The sequence below is a fragment of the Chrysemys picta genome, chromosome 24, assembly GCF_011386835.1.
Source record: "Chrysemys picta bellii isolate R12L10 chromosome 24, ASM1138683v2, whole genome shotgun sequence".
NCBI classification, from domain to species: Eukaryota; Metazoa; Chordata; order Testudines; family Emydidae; genus Chrysemys; species Chrysemys picta.
The window spans coordinates 1,430,394-1,448,231 of NC_088814.1; the positions used below are offsets into that span (position 1 = coordinate 1,430,394).

The following is a 17,838-nucleotide window of genomic DNA, read 5'->3' on the forward strand; positions in this document are numbered from 1 at the left end:
TGACGCCCCCTGCACCCGGCCGGGCCCGGCCCGCAGCCCCGCGCTGCTGGGGATGGACAGACGGACGCCCCGTGCACCCGGCCGGGCCCGCAGCCCCGTGCTGCTGGGGACGGACGGACTGACGCCCCGTGCACCCGGCCAGGCGCCGCAGCCCTGCGCTGCTGGGGACGGATGGACGGACTGACGCCCCGTGCACCCGGCCAGGCCCGCAGCCTTGCGCTGCTGGGGACGGACAGATGGACGCCCCCTGCACCCGGCCAGGCCCGCAGCCCCGCGCTGCTGGGGACGGATGGACGGACGGACGCCCCCTGCACCCGGCCGGGCCCGCAGCCCCGCGCTGCTGGGGACAGACGGACGGACGCCCCCTGCACCCGGCCGGGCCCGCAGCCCTGCGCTGCTGGGGACAGACGGACGGACCCGCAGCCCCCTGCCTGGAGCAGCCTGGGCTGGACGCGGAGCCTCGCTTCACCAGCTGCCTTTAAAAACCATCCGTTTTATTACCTGGTCGGTCACGAGAACAATGGGGTGGAGAGCCGAAAGCAATGGCTGCCACAAGAAGGGAATCCCCCCTCCCCTGATGCCACAAGGACGGGGTGTCACCCAAGGGCCAACATGGGGGGAGGGATGAGCCCAGGGGGGCAGACCCCTGCTTGTCCCTCCCCAGCCTGCTGCCCAGTGTTCCCCTCCCAGAACAGGGGCTGCCCCAGGGCTGCCTCTTGCTTTTCAACCCCTGCCTGGCTCTTGGGGCGGGGGCACGCTGGGATAACACAGTGCGTGTCAGGGGCAGGGGGCTGTGAGCAAACGGGGTGGGGGGGGGGGCCAGGAACGAGGCCGGGCACGATAGTGATAAAGAAACAAACGCGGCTGCTAAGGGGTGAGGCTGGGCCGGGCCGCGTTCCCCACGCCCAGAGAGAGGCGGTTCTGCCAGTGGAGCCAGGGGACACTAGCTAGACCGGGACCCTGCCATGCCCCCAGTGGCCTGCCCAACACCAGCACCCACCTGGCTCAGGCCTGGCACGGGGCGGCCCTGCCAGTGCAGGGAAGGATTTGGGGAGGAGCGCTGCGCGAGTAGGAGGGGCCCTGCCAGAGCCAGGAGCTGCTGGGGCCCCCACAGATGCAGCCAACAACAACACCGCTGCAGCTGGCGCAGAGCAAAGCCCCCGGATGAGCACCCCCCACACATGGGCCCACGCACAGAGACACGAACACTGGGCTGCTCTCCACGGGGCACGCTCCCCGGATCGGCTCCCAGGGACACGGCTGCCGGGCCGGGCCGTACCACGGCACAGGGTCACGACTGGCTGTGGGGGATCCACTGAGTGTCCATGGGCCGCCGCAGAAGCTCCTCCACGTGTCGCGCGACGTCCATCGTGTCGTCCAGGTCGAACTCGCCCTCGGGATCCAGCACAGAGTCGGGGCTGAGAGAGAGAGACAGGGCGAGCCTGGGGGAGGCATCCCAGAATAGCCACGCCGGGGGGGCCGGGAGCAGCGTGCTCCAGCTAAACGCCCCCCCCCCAGCACGGGGAGCCCCTCGCCCCCGGAACGCGGCTCAGGGCCGGGGAAGGAGCAGCACCTACTTCTGTGGGTAGACGTTGTAATGCGGTTGGGAGCACACGGCCGGCGACGGCGCCTGATCCATGTAGGTGACCGTTCCGGCGGCGGGATCCCCAGAGGCGCTGGCAAACCTGGAACAGACGAGGGGCCGGCGCGTCAGCCTGCTGGGGGCACTGGCAAGGGAGCAGCCCCCCGACGATGGGAAAAAAGCAGGGGGGCCCTGAACACCGAGTGGCTGCATAATGCACAGAGTGAGGAGGAGGGGGCACAAGGCAGAACTGAGGGAGCTGCTAACAGTAGTAAGGGGGCCTGCCCCCCCCGCCCCGCTGTAATTTGAGCAGTGGGGTCAGAGATGCTGGGGGCCTTGGTATCACACTGTAGGGCCGGCTCCAGGGCAAGTCCAGCCTGGCTGGAGCGACTGCTCACGTCCTGCTGGCCCCAGCCCTGGCTCCAGCTCCCTCGGGATCATGGTGCTGCTGCGAGGGGCTCTGTTCGGGCCAGGTCCCTGTGGGCCGGGGGGAGGGGGCCAATGGCGCATTACCCCCCCCCGCCACGGCCCGCGTTCACACAGGAGGCGCCTGCGGCCGTGGGGCCTTCAGACCCAGTTTGGCAGCCGAGCCGCGTTGGGTGTCAGTCGCACGCAGCCATCGACAGGGAGCCGGGGACGGACTTGAACCAGCGCAGAGCGGGCTGGAAAGGCAGCGAGCCTCCGCGGGTGAGTCCCACTGGGAGCTCCTTGCTGGCACTTCACCCAAAAGGCCAGGCCGGGTGCCTGCAGGGGAACAGGGCCTTGGCTGGCAGGACTCGCCCAGGGCACAGCCCGGCTTCCTGGAGCGGGGAGCCCAGGCACAAGCCGCCTCGGCGGGGAAGTACTTACTCTGGCACCACCTGTTTGATCTGGGGCTTCACGTAGCCATCCACGGCTTTACCTGCAGTTGGAGGAAAGAGCCGTGAGCCCAGCAGTCCGAACGCTGGGCTCCTCCCGGAGTCACAGGCCGGCTGCGGGCGAGAACCTGGCGCTGCCCCGTCACCCCCAGGCTCTTGCTGCAGCCTGCCGGCGTATACGCACCCACAGTCCGGCTCCTGCCCCGGGCGTCCCGCCAGGCTGCAGGAACCTGCCTTCCCCGCCCACGCCGCAGAACACCCGGGTCAGGCCCAGCCCCGCAGCAGCCGGGGCCGGGTCTTGGCAGAGCCCCTCGGCCAGCACCCGCCGTGTCGGGCGGACCTGCCCAGCCGAGAGCGACTCACAGAGAACCGGCGTGTAATACTTGGAGAAGACCTCGTCCTTGGGCCGGTCGGGGAACACGTAGTTGAGGTAACTGAGGTCACCCAGGCGGTCAGCCAGCGAGCGGATGGAGAAGTCTCTGGTCGTGAAGGGTTTCAGGTTCCACAGGTTGCGGTCGGCTACAGGAGAAAGGTGGCGGCATGAGCCGGGCCGAGAAGGGCCAGGCGTGGCAGGGAAAGGAGCCGAGAGCAAACCCAGCCGTGCGCTCAGTTGCCCCGACCCTCTGTGGGCCGTCCTTCCCCGCCAGCCACGCTGGATGGAGATCACCGGCCGGCAGGGCAGTGAGATGCCCCTGTTCCTTCAGCTTTTCCCCACCAGGCCCCCAATGGAACCATGGGGTGCCCCCCCCCACCGCCAGCCAGCGGCGAGATGCGCCAGAGGAGCGGCAAAGCCAGCCCAGTGTTGCTCCGAGCCCACCCTGACTCACGCGAGTCGAACTTCCAGGCGATGGTGATGCCCCCGATCTCGGAGTCACTGAACCGCAGCAGGAAGGTCCCGTCCGGCTTGTTGATCAGCAGGTCGTGCGCTTGCTGCTTGTTGACGAAGCCCAGGATGGCCCTGGAGCACAGAGAGGGGGGTGAGGGGCTGGCAGGCGCATGGGGGGGGGGGGACTGTGCCGTGCCGGCCGTTACGGGAAGGAGGGTCTCACCCGTCGTTCCAGTGAGGCTTCTGATGCTTCTTCAGCACTTCCATGACCCCGTCGAACCACTGCCAGAAGGTGTAATTCCAGCCGGGTAAATTCTCCTGGGTGAAGAACAATGCGAAGCAGTGATGGCCAGGCCTGCGAGCCGTCCCACGCCACGGGGCTCTCTCCCGGCCCGCAGGGTAAAAGCAATCCACGGCCGCGCCGGAGCAGCCTGGACACGTACGTCACAAACCCCAGCCCTCCCCACCCCCCGCACCGACAAGAACACACCACACGGGAGGGATGGCGGCCAGGGCTGCGGGGGGGGACAGTGCTCGAGGGGGGGGCGGGGAGGATGTCCGGCCTGGGGCTGTGGGGGGGACGGCGCTTGAGGGGGGCGGGGGGATGTCTGGCCTGGGGCTGCGGGGGGGATGGCACTCGAGGCGGGTGGAGTGGACAGCGCTCGAGGGGGGTGGGGGCGGACGGCACTCGAGTGGGGCAGGGGGGATGTCTGGCCTGGGGCTGTGGGAGGGATGGCGCTCGAGGGGGGAGGGATGGTGCTCGAGGGGGGCGGGGGGGGGACGGCACTCGAGTGGGGGAGAGGGGATGTCCGACCTGGGGCTGCAGGGGGGATGGCGCTCGAGGGGGGCAGGGGGATGTCTGGCTTGGGGCTGCGGGAGGGATGGCACTTGAGGGGGGAGGGATGGCGCTCAAGAGGGGCGGGGGGACAGGGGGGACAGGGCTCGAGGGGGGCGGGGGGGGGGACGGCGAGGTAAGAATTTTGGCAGAAGGACGTTAATGGGTCAGGCCACCCTGGGTCTCCTGCTGCCCCGCAACCCTCCCCACGCTGTTGTCACCCAGTAGCCCCTCCGGCCCCGCCCCCGCTGCCCTCTGGCCCGGGCCCCGCTGCCCTCCGGCCCCGCCCCCGCGGCCCTCCGGCCCCGCCCCCGCTGCCCTCCGGCCCCGCCCCCGCTGCCCTCCGGCCCGGGCCCCGCGGCCCTCCGGCCCCGCCCCCGCGGCCCTCCGGCCCCGCCCCCGCTGCCCTCCGGCCCCGCCCCCGCTGCCCTCCTCACCCGGTTGAACTGGGACCAGGAGACGGACATGGCGCTGTACTCCTCCAGCTGGGCACCGCTGCTGTTGAAGAGCTTCTGCGCCAGGAAGAGCAAATTCTCCTTCGTCAGCCCCCGACTGCTCTGCACCTCGGCCTTGAACTTCATGTTGAGCGCCTCGCACAGCTGGGGCCACAGCACCTTCTCGGGCACGGCGAACGGGACCCGGCCCTGCGGGAGGGGGCGGCGCCGGCTCAGGGGAGCCAGCGGGGAGGGCTCCAGCCCCAGGAGCAGGGAGCATCGCCCCCCGTCCTCCAGCTGCCCTCCCCCTGGCTCTCACCCCCAGCGCCCCTCCAGCATCCCCCTCCAGCATCCCCCTCTGCCTTCCCCAGCACCCCCCTCCCCCTGGCCCTCACCCCCAGCGCCCCTCCAGCATCCCCCTCCCGCTGGCCCTCACCCCCAGCGCCCCTCCAGCATCCCCCTCCAGCATCGCCCTCCCCCTTGCCCTCACACCCAGCGCCCCCTCCAGCATCCCCCTCTGCCTTCCCCAGCACCCCCCTCCCCCTGGCCCTCACCCCCAGTGCCCCCTCCAGCATCCCCCTCCCCCTGGCCCTCACCCCCAGCGCCCCCGTCAGCATCCCCCTCCAGCATCCCCCTCTGCCTCCCCCAGCACCCCCCTCCTCCTGGACCTCACCCCCAGCGCCCCCTCCAGCATCCCCCTCTGCCTCCCCCAGCATCCCCCTCCAGCATCCCCCAGCACCTCCCTCCCCCTGGCTCTCACCCCCAGCGCCCCCTCCAGCATCCCCCTCCAGCAACCCCCTCCAGCAACCCCCTCTGCCTCCCCCAGCACCCCCCTCCCCCTGGCTCTCACCCCCAGCGCCCCATCCAGCATCCCCCTCCAGCATCCCCCAGCACCTCCCTCCCCCTGGACCTCACCCCCCCAGCGCCCCTCTCCCTCCCCCTGCACCCTTACTCTCAGAGCTCCCCCCTTCCTCCTCCCCACAACTCCTGTCCCCCTCCCCCAGTGCTCCCGGCGCAGAGGCCGGATGGGGGCAGGAATGGGAGACCGCCCAGGCGAGAACACAGAGGGCTGCAGGAGGGGCCAGGTGAGGGGGGCCGAGATCAAGGGACCTGCTGATGTGGGGGGGCTAAGGGCACTGCAGATCTGGGCCCCAAGTGAAGGGGGGCAGGCCCCCTGGGTGTGGGAATCTGCCCCCGACGGCGCTGGCTGCTCACCGGCTCGGCGAAGGCGTTATCCCAGAGCACGGTGGCCGTGGCGTTGTTGTCCTGGCTCCCGTGCACGATCACCACCACGGGCAGGGACAGCGTCTGTGGGAACCGGCCGGGCCGAGCTGAGTGTGGGGCGCGGGTGGGGCTGGACCCAGCTCCGGGTCCTGCCCTTCCCCCACTGCCACTGGGCGAGTCTCGAGCAGACCAAGCCCCCCTGGGCTCCTCGACCCCATGCCCACCCCACGGACCCCGCGCCCCCTGGGGCTGCCCCAGCCAGTGACACACTCGAGAATTCCTGGGTCCCTCCCTCAACCCAGAGACGCCATCCTGGGGACGGGCGACACAGCCAAGCCTGACACCAGCCCCAGAAGGGCTCCTAGGGCCCAGGGCCGGGCAGTCCCCAGGGCAGCGGTGCCAGCGCAGGGCCCAGAGCCAGGCGGGGCCCAGGGCAGCGGTGCCAGCGCAGGGCCCAGCGCCGGGCAGGGCCCAGGGCAGCGGTGCCGGCGCAGGGCTCAGAGCCGGGCAGGGCCCAGGGCAGCGGTGCCGGCGCAGGGCTCAGAGCCGGGCAGGACCCAGGGCAGCGGTGCCGGCGCAGGGCTCAGAGCCGGGCAGGACCCAGGGCAGCGGGGCCGGCGCAGGGCCCAGAGCCGGGCGGGGCCCAGGGCAGCGGTGCCGGCGCAGGGCCCAGAGCCGGGCAGGCCCAGGGCAGCGGTGCCGGCGCAGGGCCCAGAGCCAGGCGGGGCCCAGGGCAGCGGTGCCGGCGCAGGGCCCAGAGCCGGGCAGGCCCAGGGCAGCGGGGCCGGCGCAGGGCCCAGAGCCGGGCGGGGCCCAGGGCAGCGGGGCCGGCGCAGGGCCCAGAGCCGGGCGGGGCCCAGGGCAGCGGGGCCGGCGCAGGGCCCAGAGCCGGGCGGGGCCCAGGGCAGCGGTGCCGGCGCAGGGCTCAGAGCCGGGCGGGGCCCAGGGCAGCGGTGCCGGCGCGGGGCCCAGAGCCGGGCAGGGCCCAGGGCAGCGGTGCCGGCGCAGGGCCCAGAGCCGGGCGGGGCCCAGGGCAGCGGTGCCGGCGCAGAACCCAGAGCCGGGCGGGGTCCAGGGCAGTGGTACCAGCGCAGCACCAGCTTTACCTTGACCTGGAAGACCAGCTCATTGCCACCGACGCTGAACTGCGACTCGAAGAGGATGGTGAATTTCTCCTCGGTCACCGACTCGGCGCCGCGCCGATCCGAGCGCTTGATGCGCTTCAGGGACTGGGGGAGGCAGGAGAGGGCGTGAGAGGTGGGCGGGGGGGGGGGGGGGGGGGCAGGGGACGGGGGCGGTGCCGGTGGCTCTCACCATGTTCCTGAAGTGGGCGCTCAGGGTGCCTGTGGCCTGGTGGTACTCCATCACGCAGCAGTTGTTCAGGATCTCCCCGCTGCTCTCGCTGCAATGGGAAAGGCAGGTCAGAGAGGGCAGGCACTGGGCCAGCTCCGACTCCCATGGGGCGTTGGGGGGGCAGGGCGGTGCTAACAGTCACCATGGGGGGAAGCTCCCTCTGGGCCCAGGAAACCCACTCAGGGGCCTGGAATCCAGCTCCGGGCTCAGAGAACGGGCAGCGGCTCGAGGCCTGGGGGGGACATGGGGCCCCATGTGCCAACCAGGCCAGGCAGGGGGGTCTCCTGGGGATTGGACCCCACTGGGTGTGCTGGGAAAGGGGCCAGTCACCAACCCCATAGGCGTGGGGCTGACCCTCCCTCCGCTCAGCGATACCCCGGGGGTGAGAGGGGGCAGCTCCAGCCACACGCTGTGCTGGACTCTCTGTGGGATCCAGGCTACGTGAGCATGGGACGCAGAGAGAACAAGGAACCAGCCCCACAGGGCCCTGCCAGAGCCCCCCTGAGACCCAACAGGAGCCGCGCGGCTCAGCGGGGCCAGCTCGGGCGTCTCCCAGGACCTGCCCTGGACGAGTGGCGGGGGTGGGGGGGGTCATTACTTGCGGGTGCTTTCGTTCTTCAGCAGGGCCTTGGCTTGCTGCTCGCTGATGATGGTGGCCTTCACCTGGGGCGGGTTCATGTGCACGTTCAGCTTCCCCCCCACCAGCAGCCGCACCGTGGCCGCGAACTTGGTCTGCGTCTTCAGCACCTGGGGGGGCTGCTTCTCGATGATGAAGGTGCTGGGGGGAGGAACCAGCGTCACGGGACCTGCGGCTGTGAGATGGGGCCGGGGGCCGGAGCTACAACCGCCAGACGTGCACGGGGGCGGGGGGACGACCTGGCACATCCCCACCCCAGCTCACAGCCCCTGTGCCCAGATCCTCCTTCCCAGTCCCCAGGCCGTATCCCCTCCCGCCCAAAGCACTTGCCCCACGAGCCCCTTTCTCTTGCCACCCACCCCGCAGTGCCAGCAGCATCCCCACCCCCCAATCCAGCCAGCCCCTGGCCCCTCGCAGCCCAATTCCTACCTGCCCAGGTCAGAGCCTGAACCTCGTCCCAACCGTGCCCCGAGTTCAGCCTCAGCCCCCCAGCCTGTGTGGGGCAGCCGGGCCCAGCCCAGCTCTGTCACCCCAGCGCACATGGGGCAGACATGCCCAGCCCCGATCGGGGCCCAGCCCGGCTCTGCCCCCAGCGGTACCTGGTCACCAGGGCGGAGATGATGTCTGTGATGGTGCCGTTGAGCTCGGACAGCATCTCCTCCACGGGCCCCGGGATGGGCAGCTGCTGGCACAGGTGCTCGGCCCGACGGATCTGCTGCCGGTTCTGCCAGATGATCTCGGCCAGCTTCTCACACCTGGGGCGAGGGGCCCCCGGGCCAGGTCAGTGCTCTGGCAAGGCCCAGAGACATCACGGAGCCCCAGGCCTGGGTGTCCCATGTCTGCTGGTCACGACGCTCCCTGTCTGCGCGCCCCCCTCGGGGTCCCCCCAGGCCGGCGCGGTCCGGCCTTAGCCTGGCCCTGTGGGGAGCTCAGCCACCCCAGGAATCCAGTCCCACATCCCTGGGGATGGGGGCAGGTGACCCCTAGTGCCCTGGACTAACAACCCCAGCGGGGGCAGTGTCACCCTCCAGGGTCACCCCCCGGGGGGGCCTCTTGGGACCCAGGGCAGCCCCCCCCGGATTCCCTGCTGCCGGCGGCACCGTTCCCTGGTTTCCCAGCCAACCGCCCAGGGGACAAGCGGCAGCTGCCGGGTGCCCAGCCCCGTTTCCCACGGGGCAGCGCTGGGAGAGGCGGACGCACCAGGACTGCAGCACGTCCAGGGTGCCCTCGGGGGGCCCGCCGTTCCCCGCCAGCTGCTGCCGCCGCTTCCACTGGATCAGCTCGTCGTCCAGGATGGTCGTCTGTTGCTTGCGCAGCAGCTGCAGGGTTTTCTGGTGCTTCTCCGCCAGCTCCTGCGAGGGGACGGGGCGTTAGCGTGGGACGGGGCAGGCAGCGGCACCGCACGGGGGCGTCACCGCCCCCTGCTGGCACCGGGGAGAGGAGTGGGGTCCCCCCGGGGCTGGCGCTCACCACTCGGTACTGCTGTAGTGTCTGGGCCTCCCGGTGCAGCCAGGCCTCCAGCGACGCCTTCTTCTGCTGCAGCGTCGTCTCGCGGGACATGCGCTCCTGGGGGCCCAGTTGGGAGAGCTGGGAGAACTGGGCTGGGGAGGAGGCCAAGAGCGTTAGGCCTGAGCCCCGCCTGCCCCGGGGGCTCCCCGACCCGCAGCAGCATCCCCAGAACCCCTGCACCAGGCCTGCCCCGGGGATGGGGGACACTCGGGACTCGCTCCCCAGCCCCACGGAGCCGGTGGGACAGTGCTGAGCTGGGGATTCCCATGGGACTGTGGAGGGAGGGGAACCGTCCCGTGGGTGCTCAGATACCTGCAGCCTCCTCACAGGGGCGCGGAGGGTGGGTGAGACGATGCCCCAGCCCCCAGATGCTACGGCAGAGTCTCCCCCGCGCCGGGTGGGGGGAGAAAGGGGGCTGAGGACCCCCCCAGACACCCCTGGTCCCAGGGCGGAGTGGCCAGCAGGGGGCACGAGGCACGGAGCTGCACAGGGAGCATTCTGCACCAGCTGCAGCCCCCCGCCGGACCCAGCCGGACCCCAGCGCCTGGCGCCCCCTCGGCAGCTGGGACGGGGCAAGTGCTGCGGGACGTTTGCTGGCACAGGCCGGTGTCTCCCCGAGGACGGGATCTCAGGGCGAAGCTGCCTCTGCTCTGCGGGTCCCTGCCCCCATCAGTCCATCCCCACGGCCCCTCCCTCTCCCCACGGCTAGGCCCCCCCACCCCCACCTTGCAGGCGCATGTTCTCCTGGTACTGGATGATGAAATACTCCTGCGTCTGCTGCAGCTTCTTCAGCTCGTTCTCCGTGTCCTGGGTGACGAGACGCAGCTCCTCGAAGGTCTGGTTGATCTGCAGGTGCTTCTGGGACATGGCGTCCGCCAGGCTGCTGGCTGGGGAGGGGCTCTGCAGAGGGGGGGCGTTGTGACGAACTGGGACTGTTCTTGCTGGGGTGTGTGAATGCTGACAGGGGAGTGTGACTAGGATGGTCTGCATCGGGGGATGGGAGCCGGCCCAAGGGAACATACCTGAGCTTGTAACATGAGAACCCAGGAGGGGGTTGGAGGTCAGATGACTCCGGGGCCCGGAAACTGAACAAAGGCTGTGGGAGGGGTCGCTGAGGGCAGAGGGCTGGAAGCAGGCTGGAAGGAGGCTGGAGAGATGGCTGGGAGGCAGAGATGGCTCTGACCCCCCAAGGGGGGTGGGCCGGCATGCCCTGGGACCCCAAGCTGGACCTAACTGAGGGGGGCCCTGTTGTCTGTGCCTGCAAGACCTGTCTTGGACTGTATTCCTGTCATCCAAATAAACCTTCTGCTTTACTGGCTGGCTGAGAGTCATGGTGAATCGCAGGAAGCCGGGGGTGCAGGGCCCTAACTCCCCCACAATCCGCGACAACTGGTGGCAGCGGTGGGATCTACTGCACCCCGTGGACGGCGCTTCCTGCAGTAAGTGACTGGGGAGCAGTAAAACGACGGGGGATTGACGGGGACCAGGCACGCTGAAGAGTGGGAGAGAGACGGTTATTACCCCTGGGAGTGTGTGACCAGCGAGAAGGACTTTTGCAGTAACAGGGTCCCCCGGGGGGATCGCAGCGAGTGGTCCCAGGGGCGGAGGAGTCTGCAGCTCGACCCTGGCAGAGAGGTGGTGACCTCGAGAAGGGCTGGCACACTAGGGGTCCCCCTGGGAACTGTGGGGAGCTGTGAGCACACAGGCCGGTGAGTGGCCAGCAGGAAGATGTATGCCAAGCGGCTTAAGAGCGACCTGGTGGAGCTGTGCAAGCAGAGGCAGCTGCGCATTGGGAGGCTCACCAAAGAACAGCTCATTGCCCAGCTGGAGGCGGAAGATCGTGCGAATGAACTGATCCCTGTGTCTCAGGGAAGCAGCCTGGCAAATGCAGCGCAGGCACCAGTGTCTGTCCCAGCTGGGAGTGGTCAGCCGGCTGCTGAGGGCTTCCCGAGACCCCTCCTTCCTATGCCTAGGGGAAGGGTGGGGAGGAGCCCAGCAAATACCGAAGGCGCCGTGACCCCCCCAGCCAGCAGGGGGTCCCCCCGGCGAAGCTCGCCGGCCAGCAGAGGATCCTCCCGGCGACGTTCGGCATCCGGGGAGCGGAATTGGCTGGAATGGGAGAAAGAGCTAAAACTGAGAGAGCTGGAGGATCGTGAACGACAGAGACAGCATGAACGGGAGGAGAAAGAGAGACAGCATCAGCGTGAAGAGAGACAGAGACAGCATGAACGGGAGGAGAATGAGAGACAGAGACAGCATGAAGAGAGACAGCGTCAGCATGACCTGGAACTGGCGAGATTGAAGGGCAGCGAACCCCCGGCTGCGGTGAGTGAGGGGGGACCCAGGACTGCACGGAGCTTTGATAAGTGCATCATGGCCCCATACAAGGAGGGGGAGGACATGGATGACTTCCTGGAGGCCTTTGAGACGGCCTGCGAGCTGCACCGGGTGGATCCCGCGGACAGACTCCGGGTCCTTACCCCCTTACTGGACCCCAAATCCGTGGCATTGTACCGCCAACTGGGAGAGGCAGAGAAAGGGGACTACGAACTATTCAAAAAGGCCCTGCTACGAGAGTTTGGGCTGACTCCTGAGATGTACCGGGAAAGGTTCCGGGGTCAAGATAAAACCCCTGAGATCTCATATCTGCAACTAGCCGTCCGCATGGAAAGATACGCCAGCAAGTGGGCTGGTGGGGCCCAGACGAAGGAGGACCTGATTAAACTGCTGGTACTGGAGCAACTGTATGAGCGGTGCCCATCCGACCTGAGGCTGTGGTTGGTGGACAGAAAGCCAGAGAACCCGCGACACGCCGGGCAGCTGGCTGATGAGTTTGTAAAGAGCCGGTCAGGGGGTGGCAGGGAGGAGCCCCAAAGGAACAGGCCCGCCGCGATGCAGAGAGAGAGTCACCCTGGGACCTCCCAAAGAGGGAATATGGGGAATCCCCTCCCACGGGGAATGCCCAGCGTCAGGGACAACCGACCGGCTCGAGGGGACCCACAGGACATGAGCTGCTATTACTGCGGCCGAAGAGGCCACGTTCGGGCCCAGTGCCCCAAGCTCAAGGACAGACTGAGCAGACCGAACCCGCATAGGGTTAACTTGGTAGAGGCCCAGACGGACGAGGGGCAGGCTTCTCACGCAAGAGGGGCTGGCAGCTTATCAACTGCTCAAGAGAGAGAAGGGCCCCAGGCCAGCTCCTCTAGGGGGCTGGATGCCCCAGACTCAGGGTTTTTGGTTTATACGGTGGGCGCGGGGCTGTCCCTCCGGAGAGAGTACCTTGTTCCCCTGGAGGTGGATGGGAGGAAGGTCAATGGATACTGGGATACGGGCGCAGAGGTGACGCTGGCCCGGCCCGAGGTGGTGGCCCCAGATCAGGTGGTGCCCAACTCCTACCTGACCCTGACGGGGGTGGGCGGAACACCAGTCAAAGTGCCCGTGGCAAGGGTACACCTGAAGTGGGGGGCCAAGGAGGGCCCCAAGGATGTGGGGGTACACCCGTATTTGCCCACTGAGGTATTGATGGGGGGGGACCTGGAGAACTGGCCAAGCAACCCCCAAAAGGCACTGGTTGTGACCCGCAGTCAGAGCCGGCGAGGGGCCCTGCGCCCTGGCCTTGGGGGGGGTGCCTTGCCTGAGGCGCAGGACCCTAACCTGGTGGGGAGGGAACGCCCAGGGACGCGGCTCAGGGAGGCTGCAGCTTCGGACCCAGCGGGCGAGAAAGAGCAGGTGGCCATCCCTGTCCCAGCTGCTGAGTTCCAGGCCGAGCTACAGAGAGACCCCTCCTTGCGGAAAATAAGGGACCTGGCCGACCTCAATGCGGTACAGACCATGGAACGAGGTGGCCGGAAAAGGTTCCTGTGGGAGAAGGGGTTCCTGTACCGAGAATGGGCTCCCCCAGGGAAAATGGAGTCAGGGGGGATCAGGAGGCAGCTGGTGGTACCCCAGAAGTATCGCCGCCAGCTGCTGTGCCGGGCCCATGACATTCCCCTCTCAGGGCACCAGGGAACCTGGCGTACCCAGCAGAGGCTGCTACGGAGCTTTTACTGGCCTGGGGTCTTTGTTACTGTCCGACAGTACTGCGGATCCTGTGACCCCTGTCAGAGGGGGAGGAAGGCCTGGGACAAGGGGAAAACAGCTTTAGGACCCTTGCCCAGCATAAAGGATCCTTTCCAGAGGGTGGCCAAGGTTAAAAGGGCGGCTCTAAACCAAGAGAGCCCAAAGCACAGACCTCCAGACTGGAGCGCTGGGAGAAGACCACAGCCCAGTTGGAACCCCAGAGGTATGGGGGTGGGAAAAGGGCACAGGCCGCATAAACCTTCCCACATGCGAACTGCGAGTGCCATCAAGCACCCCGACCTAAGGGGGGGCGTGGAACGGAAGGGGCCTGGTGTAACTCCCACCAAGGAACTGGAGGGATGCGGGGGCATCCATGGGAACGGGGGTAGGTTCGAACTTCCCCGGGTCACTGGCTAAAGTGACCCTGCTCAGTTCGGTCTCGAAGGGGGGAGAGATGTGACGAACTGGGACTGTTCTTGCTGGGGTGTGTGAATGCTGACAGGGGAGTGTGACTAGGATGGTCTGCATCGGGGGATGGGAGCCGGCCCAAGGGAACATACCTGAGCTTGTAACATGAGAACCCAGGAGGGGGTTGGAGGTCAGATGACTCCGGGGCCCGGAAACTGAACAAAGGCTGTGGGAGGGGTCGCTGAGGGCAGAGGGCTGGAAGCAGGCTGGAAGGAGGCTGGAGAGATGGCTGGGAGGCAGAGATGGCTCTGACCCCCCAAGGGGGGTGGGCCGGCATGCCCTGGGACCCCAAGCTGGACCTAACTGAGGGGGGCCCTGTTGTCTGTGCCTGCAAGACCTGTCTTGGACTGTATTCCTGTCATCCAAATAAACCTTCTGCTTTACTGGCTGGCTGAGAGTCATGGTGAATCGCAGGAAGCCGGGGGTGCAGGGCCCTAACTCCCCCACAATCCGCGACAGGCGTCAGGTCAGGGAGAGGCAGGGCCTCGGGGACTGCCATGGGGGGCAGCCACGGAGCACAGAGGCCGAGGCTCATGCCGTGGGGCAGTGGCTGGAGCCACGGGCACAGGGTGAGGTGCCCGTGGCTGGGCTGGGGCAGTGTCCATGGGCCCCAGAGAGACGGGGGAGCGAGACAAGGCCCCCCTGCCTGGCTACTCACGTTAGTGGCCTCCCGAACCAGCCGCTGCTCGTGGTACAGGATGTGACGGATGCAGCGCACCAGCTCCATGGGGCACCGGTCGTACGTGTTCTGCGGGGGGAAAGCAAAGGCCCTGAGCCAGGGGCAGAGCGGGGCTAGTCAGGGGCTCTCACCGCCCCAGGCTGGGGGCAAAGGGGGTCCCAGGGGCACTGGGCGGGGGGGCTGCTCCTGCCCTAACCTACCCTGCCGGCATCCCCGCTCCCAGGGCACGTGAGTGAGGATGGGGGTCACCCCAGCCGGCCCATGCCAGGACGGCAGCTCCCCATGGCCAGGCAAGGAGCCCGCGGGGGACGGCAGCGGCTGGGGGGGCTGCGACATGGCAGGGGAGGGAGCTCGGGGCAGCAGCGGAGGGGGCTCAGGGATGCGCTGGCCCCACGCGGTGAGGGGAGGGGAGAGACGGCACCTGCCATCACGCACTCTGCTGCGGTCTCAGCCCCTTGCTCCGCACCAGGCTTGGCCAGCCCACGGGGGAGCGCCCAGTGGGAGTGGCCGGCCCCTGGCAGGGCACGGGGGGCAAGGCTGCCCCATTGCGGCTCCGGGCACCGACCTGCAGCTGTGTGGCATAGTGCCCCAGCTTGATCTTCAGCAGGAACCCGTCCTCGCCCACTTGGTGATCCGCCTTCTTCTGCAGCTCCTGGATCAGCCCCTCCAGCAGCTGGGTGGCTTTGAGGTTCTCCTGGGGGTTATCGAGGTCGATGGAGTCCCTGGCACAGAGAGAGAAGGGGGGGGGGGCAGGGCTCAGCCGGGGCCCGACCTGCCCGCCCCAGCTCGGCGCAGGGACTGTATCTGCTGGGGGAACCCAACCCCCGCCAGTGAGGCCCCCCGTGTGTCTGTCCCCCAGCAAACGGGGACGATCCAGCCAACCCGCCACACAAAGCCCAGAGCGAATGGGAGCAAAGCCCCGCCCCGAGCCTGCCCCGCTGGCCCCACCATGGGACCTGCCGAGTGTTCCTGGGGTGACTCCTCGTCACCGTCTGGGCTGAGTGAAGTTGCGAGCCCAGCCCTGATGCCTTTCTGCCAGCTCCCCTCGTGCAGGATCCCTCACGAGGCTGCTTCACGGGGAGTCTAAGTGCCCTGAGGTTCGACCGGGGCGGCTGCAGAGGTAGCAAGGCTGATGCACGGCACTGGGCAAAAGGCTTTACAAGTGATGACTGGTTAGTGCAACCCGCGTGCCTACAGAAGGGTAAACTGAGGCATAGCTAACTGGCAATGGGCCCCGGATCTGTGCTCAGACCACTAGGCCGTGCTGCCTGTCTCTGTCACAGCCAAAAGCAGCATTTACCTTTTTTAACTGATAAAACAAACAGTGGGGTGGGGGTGGGAAGCGTTTGACAGAGGACGCACGCCCCAGCCTGGGGACAGAGCCGGGATGCAGCGTTCATGTGGCAGCACCATTCTAGACCCCTCGTACTGCAGGGGGAAGAGGAGAGGGGAGTTAGGTGAACCTCCTGCAAGCAGCAAGGAGCCCCGTCAGCAGCCGCCCCCCAGCTCCACTGTGCAGCCCCTGGAGGAAGAGATTTCACTAGCACGGTGACAACAGCATGGAGCGGGGCGGGCTCACCTACCATGCCTGGCTCTCGATCCACTGCGACAGGTAATGCCGCACCTCGATGGGGAAGTGCTGGCCGTACAGTGCCTGCATCTGGCGCAGGGCCTCTCCCTGCAGCTGCTGGGCCTGGATCCACAGGGCCATCGGTCAGAACCTGACGGAGGCACACGACAGTTACCCAGGAAGGTTCTGCCCCTACTCGAGGATTTGCAAGCTCAGTGGCCATTGTCTCTCTGGGCTACGTGCCTACAGGAAAAGCAACTTATCTGCCTCCCTCACGTCACTCAGCAGTGGGGGCACAGGATCTGATCTACTCCCAGAAGGGGATGTGAAGAAGGGAAGGGGACGAAGTTGCTGGCAGAGGGAACCTGCAGCAGGAGCCAACCACCAGCCTGGCCCAGTCAGTGTCCCTGAATGACTGGAAAAGCCACCAAGTGTCACCACCCCAAAGGGACAGATGCTGCTCCGGGGAGACGGGGCAAATCAAAGCTCAGGTCCAGCTCTACCCAGGAACTCCCAATTTCTGGGGCCCTGTTGCAGGCCCGGCAGGGCCTGGCTCTCCAGAGGGCAGGGGCTGAGCAGTCCCTAAAGAGTCTCTCAGACAGGGCCCCCCAAGTCCCCTCGAGCTCTCCAAGACATGGGCCAGGGTTCTCACCCGGAGGAGTGCTGGTGAAAACGAAGCGGGTAAACTAAACTCAGCTCCAGGTGCCCCAAACGAGAAAGGAGCAAACACCATTTGCTCGCCGCCTCCTCCACCACACCCTCATCCCGGCAGGAATTCCTGCGGGGCATCTCCCGGCAGAGACTGATTCCGCTTTCAGGAAACCAGGTGCCCCTTTGCCGAAGAGCGGAGCGAGCGATGCAGGGGCGGTGGCGGTGCCAGTGTCCTGGGGCGCACACACCCACGCGGGTTAGACTTCACGCCCAGGAGCCGGCCCCACTCACAAAGCTTAGCACAAGGGTCACTGCTTCCCTTCCCCTGGATCCGTATGCTGAAGCCAAGAGGGAGTTTCTTACGGTCCAAGAGGGATTCGAATAGCTAGAGCCTAACCCCCCCCATGCTCCATGAATCCCCTCCACCCGCCGTGCGGGAAACACATGCAAACCATCCCCTTGGCGCACTGTCATACAGGGACTGGCCCTGTCTGGTCAGGCGTGACCCAGCCCCAGGTTAAGCTAGACCAAGGGAATTCTGGGAAATGTAGTTCCTAGGGAGGGTCATGGGAATTGTAGGCTAATGCAAGGCATGCTGGGAGGACTTGCTGGGGAATATAAGGTGCAGAAGGGCTCCAGGGCAAGGCAGTTGCAGCTCAGGAGAGCGTGCGGGTGGAGGGGCAGTGGGGCAGGTACAGGACAGGGTTTCTGGGGAGGCCTAGGGACAGGCCGGTGCTGCCACCTGCACTGGTTTGGGGGTCCCAGCCAGGGGAAGCCCCTTCCCACATCAAGATGGGTTGGGGGGGACTGAAGAGTGCCAGGCCCGGGGCTGGGAGGCCGAAGGCGCATTTGGGGAAGTTTAGCTCTCCTGGCAGGGGGAGGCTCTTCTACCTGAAGGGGAGCGAGCCAGCCGGAGGGGCACGCAGCCCTGCTCCAGCGAAGGACCTGAGGCCCAGCTGTATCCACCAGCCAACACCAAGTACGTGCCCGTGTGCAAGCGGAGGGCTCGGGAGCGTGCAAGACGAGGCGCTCCAGGTGTATGGCAAATGCTCTGTGCTACCCCCTGGGGCCTGGCTGTACCTGGGTTCCCCGACGTGGCTGCATTTCTATAGTGCACATGGGGGCCCAGGGGTCTGGATGGCGTAATCTGGCAA

General features: G+C 67.5%; 1 protein-coding gene across 15 annotated transcripts in view; it reads right to left on the reverse strand.

Annotated features, from left to right (window-relative positions):
• Nucleotides 1-473: 473 nt before the first annotated feature.
• LOC101932204 (signal transducer and activator of transcription 5B) overlaps nt 474-17,838 on the reverse strand; it is a 33,288-nt gene continuing 15,923 nt past the window's right edge. For 6 of the 15 annotated variants that reach the window (XM_065577852.1, XM_065577851.1, XM_065577853.1 and 3 more), the window contains 18 exons: nt 16,047-16,184; nt 15,029-15,185; nt 14,443-14,532; nt 9,983-10,157; nt 9,219-9,349; nt 8,949-9,100; nt 8,348-8,503; nt 7,710-7,889; nt 7,073-7,160; nt 6,865-6,987; nt 5,750-5,842; nt 4,538-4,744; nt 3,489-3,583; nt 3,267-3,397; nt 2,803-2,958; nt 2,432-2,483; nt 1,578-1,685; nt 474-1,418 (listed from right to left, as the gene is read on the reverse strand). In XM_065577852.1, the coding sequence (XP_065433924.1) occupies nt 1,292-1,418; nt 1,578-1,685; nt 2,432-2,483; nt 2,803-2,958; nt 3,267-3,397; nt 3,489-3,583; nt 4,538-4,744; nt 5,750-5,842; nt 6,865-6,987; nt 7,073-7,160; nt 7,710-7,889; nt 8,348-8,503; nt 8,949-9,100; nt 9,219-9,349; nt 9,983-10,157; nt 14,443-14,532; nt 15,029-15,185; nt 16,047-16,174 (2,349 nt within the window). In that variant the 5' untranslated portion in view covers nt 16,175-16,184 and the 3' untranslated portion in view covers nt 474-1,291. Of the gene's footprint in view, nt 1,419-1,577; nt 1,686-2,431; nt 2,484-2,802; nt 2,959-3,266; nt 3,398-3,488; nt 3,584-4,537; nt 4,745-5,749; nt 5,843-6,864; nt 6,988-7,072; nt 7,161-7,709; nt 7,890-8,347; nt 8,504-8,948; nt 9,101-9,218; nt 9,350-9,982; nt 10,158-14,442; nt 14,533-15,028; nt 15,186-15,763; nt 15,892-16,042; nt 16,185-17,838 lie in introns of all 15 variants that reach the window. The other 9 variants (XM_065577858.1, XM_065577861.1, XM_065577859.1 and 6 more) reach the window with 5 other exon arrangements.